Genomic DNA, 5,353 nt, shown 5'->3' with positions numbered 1-5,353 from the left:
GGCAAAAAAGTCTGAAAAAGCGACAATGTTTTTTTTTCATGGATGACAAGAAGACAACACAAGGGTTAAGCTAAATAAAGTCTGATGGATCAGCTAGAAAATGCATCATTACAAAACTTTAGAGACACGTGGTTCTCACAAAAGCAACGCTACAAACACATGATGATCTTATAGAATATGATGCATTGCTGTAGATTCAACCAACAGTATAGGAAGGAGTTAAAATAAACACAACCTCAAAATGCAACATACAAAAGGTAAAAGATATGAACGCTTATCCACCACTGTCTCACTGCACTGTGAGCACTTAAATGAACTGCTCCAGCTCTTTCTAAGTGTATCTGAGTGTGAGATTTGTTCTTCCTTGCTGTGGCAGTAATGTGTGTATTCGTAATATTCATAACGTGTCAATAAAGTTCCTGTCGGTTGCTTCTGTTGGGATCATTGATCCATAGATTTGTTGATTCAGCGTACATACACACAAAAACACTCACACAAAAAACCCACCCACCCACACTCTCACTCTCTCTCTCTCTCACACACACACACAAACACACACACACACACCACACACACACACACACACACACACACACACACACACACACACACACACAAAGAGTCTGTCGTCTGAATACAAACTGTGTGTGGAGTGTGTTTGACTTGAATAGCTTTTGTTGATCTCTTTAGTCTCCTTTTAGTCCAGCTTCCTGTCAACAGGGAGGGGTCCTGTGTGTGTGTGTGTGTGTGTTCACTCACCTCGTTTCCATGCATGTTAGCCACATATTTGAACTCGGGGATGCCGACGGTGTGACGGCGAGGACTGAGACCCAGAGCCAAAACCCACAACTGCTGCCCTGAGAGAGACAGAGAGCGAACGAGAGATTTGGTACATTTATACAAGTTAGTCTTTTGTGTGTTTGTGTGAGGGAATCTACTGATTTTTGTTTTGTTTTTGTGAATATGAGACTGGAGGTGGATATAGTTTAGCTCTAAACCGACTCCTAACACTGGCTTGGGATGGACTAACTCCACTGCTCCTCCATGGCTCTGGTGTTGCCACCAGTAAACACTAAACATTCAAAAGAAACCGTATCGGCACTTTTATACGGACGTGTGTAATGTTAAAGGTGTAGTGACGAATCCGCAGAAAATCATCACTCCGGCAAAAAATCTACCAAGACTACCATGATTCTGAAACCTTTTCACATCAATGGCCCCTAAACTGACACAAATTAGACCACCAACCCCCATTTGGTAAGATTGTGTCCCCCACTTGAGGATTTGTTTTTTTACAGAAATCGATGAAAGCCAAGACCAAAATAGTCATATATTCCGTCATTGAGTTACTTAAATAAATGATTCCCCTTTTTGCTGGGGGCTATCTGGACCCCCCTAAAGCAGAGATCTTCCAGGGCCCTAGAGGGATCTCAGAGTTACTGCAGGGGGCCACGAAATTATTGTTAATTTACACAGTATATATTTTTTAACAACGTGAGACGGGTGAGACAGAAAGTTGCAAAGAAACTCAGTCCAAAAGTAGGCAATGTTTTCGGTACTAGACCTTTCATCTGACAAAATAAATAAAAAAATTTAAAAAAGTGTAAATGTCTTAAAATGAATACAACATAATTTTAGCAAAAAGAAATCAGCCTATATGTGAAAAAGCACATATAATTAGGGTTGGGTACCGAAACGCGGTGCCAATATTATTATTATTTCGGTGGCTGGTTTAACACTACACCCGACAGCAGGTAACGTTAGCCTGCCTTTAGCTAGCAGCTGGATTAAACACGGTTAAAATGAAGACAGCTAACATTAAACAGGGTAAAGTGTGACTGGATTTGACTGTAGAGGATTCTGGGATGCAACAGTATGCTCTGCAGCGCAGCAGCTGCCGTTGCCGTACCAACAGGATGCATTCAAAGTTAATTTACTGGTGAAATAAGTTCCTGTCATAAGTTATAGTTAATACATTATTATTAAATCTTTAATTTTGACCATGTGGCCTTAGCAAAAAAACAAGCCATTTTTTTTAAAGTCCGACTTCAATGACTGTTGTTTAGTAGTCTAATTTTTTTTCTTACTTTATTATAAAGTATTGGTTCAGACACCGTTAACGCACCGAAATGCTGTTCCCGTTCCTGAAATTTGGATTTTGAATACGTGTGGTCCTCTGGGCCGGGAAGCGGCGCTACCCAATAGCAGCAGCTGTGAGTCAAAAATGCAAAAGACGGAGCAGTATAGCCTGTATGTCCCTTACCGCCTAACGTATTTCAAGATGGAGCAAGACTATGGAGAGTCTACCCCAGTTCATGTAAGCACAAATGTTAAATTTCAAGCAAATTGGAATACTTGAAATTGATAGTGGTGGTCAATAGTCATAAAAAAGGACACTAGTTTGTGAATGGGCAACACAGATTTTGATAGTGAACAACTACAAACGTTACACACTGGGCCTTTAAAAAAGACCCCTGCCCTAAAGGACCCCACTTTAAAACCACTGGACTAGTCAACCCACACATGAGCACAAACACAGATGTTTCAGTCTTGACAGAAAGAAGCACATCATGAACAATTTAAGAAATACAGAGACAACCCACTGAATTGGAACTGCATCTCTAAACAACTGCCAAAAAATCCCGTTAAAATACAAATTCTTGTGTATATCGAGACCAGTTAATCTTGTTAATTTATCTTACATAATGTGCAGATAGAGGACCGATTTTCAGGGGGAAATGCTGTTTGGATGGTGGGTGGAGAAAGGAAGACTGTAAAACCATGCTGAAAGAGAGTTATGAGAAGAAGCACTGAAACCTGACGAACTGGAAAGTAAAATATACTATAACTATAATATATATTACACACAAAGAGGTCTGCAGCCATGCTACAGTCGGCTGTACTTTAACACAGTGGTGCTTTGAGCTAAATGCTAACATCAGCATGCTAACAGGCTCACAATGCTAACATATAATACTGGTGTTTAGGACGTCTAATGTTTCTTTTTTTTTAGTTTTGAAGGACATACTGTATGTAATTTCCGACTAACATCTTTGTTTGAATTTCATTTGTATTCAGTAGACTAAATATTTTTGAGGGTTTTGAAAAATCTTTGAACAAAAGAGGTAAGTGTTGTTAAATGATCCTCTTGATATTTTAAAGGTTGCCAGGTATTTCTTTTTCAAGTAAGACAAAAGCTTTACTCTCACACTTGAACTCAAACTGGAGCTAATATTTAATTTTAATTTTTTAATCTGTTTATTAATCCCCAATGGGGAAATTACAATTTACACTCTGTGTCCACACTTGTTAGTAGAAATACAAATAAAGAAATAAAGAAATATAAGGAATTGGATATGTACGGTATTTACATAAAGGGATGTTATTATACATTATTTACATAATTAACATAATTAAGGATTTGGAATGGTGAAAAGTAAAATAATAATAATAATAATAATAATAATGGGGCTCTGCAAGCCAAAGCAAGTCTGTGACACACAAACATACATACATGGTACATGGTAGCTGCAGACAGACGAGGCAACACACACACACACACACACGCACGCACGCACGCACGCACGCACGCACGCACGCACGCACACACACACACACACACACACACACACACACACACACACGTTGGACGCAGGCCAGCTGGTATCTTAGATTAGCTCAGATTATCTTTGTGTGTTGTGTGTGTGTGTGTGTGTGTGTGTGTGTGTGTGTGTGGTGTGTGTGTGTGTGTGTGTGTGTGTGTGTGTGTGTGTGTGTGTGTGTGTGTGTGTGTTTGTGAGTGATCCACATTAAGACGTTACAGTCCCGTTATGTGATCACACAAACACCACCCAGACACACACTCAAGGCAGTCTCATGGTTGCCATAGTGACTGACACCGGACGCTTTATCAGTCAACCATCATACACTGTGTGTGAGTGTGTGAGTGTGTGAGTGTGTGTGTGTGTGATCTCTCTCTTTTCTCTTTGTAAAATGTTGAAAACAACTTGTGCTGCAAAGCATTTAGAAAACCAAAAGTCATAATTATGAGATATTTCAGTCAGACGGCCAGACAAAAGACACAGTCCCACAGACAGACAGTCAACCAGACAGGACAGACACGACAGACAGACGCCACAGACAGTCAGACAGACAGTCAGACAGACAGTCAGACAGACAGTCAGACAGACAACAGACAGTACAGACAGACAGTCAGACAGACAGTCAGACAGACAGTCAGACAGACGCACAGTCAGACAGGACAGACAGTCAGACAGACAGTCACCGACAGACAGACAGTCAGAGAGACAGACACAGACACGACAGACAGACAGACAGACAGACAGTCAGACAGACAGTAAGACAGACAGTCAGACAGACAGTCACGACAGACAGGACAGTACAGACGACAGTCAGACAGACAGACGGACAGACGGACAGTCAGAGCAGACAGACAGTCAGACAGACAGACGACAGACAGACAGACAGCAGACAGACGACGTCAGAAGACAGACAGACAGACAGACAGTCAGACAGTCAGACAGACAGTCAGACAGACAGACAGACAGACAGACAGGTGTGCTGTTACCTCTGACAGACTGGCCGATGCTGTACAGGTGTGTGATGGCGGGGTTGGAGGCGTTGACCTGGAGGAGGTACTGCTCGATCTCACGGTTGTTGTGGTAACGAAACTCCAGCGACGAGGCCGGGGTGAGGATGAGGAAGAGAAGGAGGAAGAGGGGGACTGATGACATCACTGCAGGGTGACCTGTAGGAGATGGCCAACGGGTGTACAGTGTATTTCAATGGAAGTCAGGCGGCAGATTGTCAGAAATATGGTCCGTTATGAAACATCGGTTGTCAGGTACAAAGGTACAATGTAAAGTCCCAGAACTAAACAAAGGTTCTGTTAACTATCAGTGTTAATCATTAAAACACACGATCTGCATCTCTGGGACAAACGTGTTGAATGTTGAATATCAATGTTAAGAAGCAGAATCAGAAAAGGATTTCTTGCCGTGTAAGTAACAATTACAATGGTTACCTTGGTGCATGTAAACATCAACATGAACATATTAAAAGGCAACAGAATAAATGTAAAGGATACAAAAACATAAATAAACAAATAAAGTGGCAAAGATTAATTGATTACTTTTAAATTAATCGCCATCTATTTTGATGAACGATTCATGGATCCATCCACTACCATCCGCCTATCTGGGGCTGCAGCTCCTAGCCTGGTGGACCCTAGCCTGGTGGAATCTAGCCTGGTTGATCCTAGCCTGGTTGAACTAGCCTGGTGGACCCTAGCTTGGTGGACCCTAGCCTGGTTGACACCAGACCCTTCTCAGTT

The 5,353-nt window shown here is 41.6% G+C and overlaps 1 protein-coding gene across 2 annotated transcripts in view; it reads right to left on the bottom strand.

Annotated features, from left to right (window-relative positions):
• Positions 1-5,353, bottom strand: part of cpm (carboxypeptidase M) — a 23,590-nt gene that overhangs the window by 16,314 nt on the left and 1,923 nt on the right. For both annotated transcript variants that reach the window (XM_032505277.1, XM_032505278.1), the window contains 2 exons: positions 4,589-4,768; positions 760-857 (listed from right to left, as the gene is read on the bottom strand). In XM_032505277.1, coding sequence (XP_032361168.1) covers positions 760-857; positions 4,589-4,754 — 264 coding nt within the window. In that variant the 5' untranslated portion in view covers positions 4,755-4,768. The remainder of the gene's footprint in view (positions 1-759; positions 858-4,588; positions 4,769-5,353) is intronic.

This window comes from Etheostoma spectabile, chromosome 23 (assembly GCF_008692095.1).
Source record: "Etheostoma spectabile isolate EspeVRDwgs_2016 chromosome 23, UIUC_Espe_1.0, whole genome shotgun sequence".
NCBI lineage: Eukaryota > Metazoa > Chordata > Actinopteri > Perciformes > Percidae > Etheostoma > Etheostoma spectabile.
This window is presented reverse-complemented; position numbering and strand designations above follow the sequence as displayed.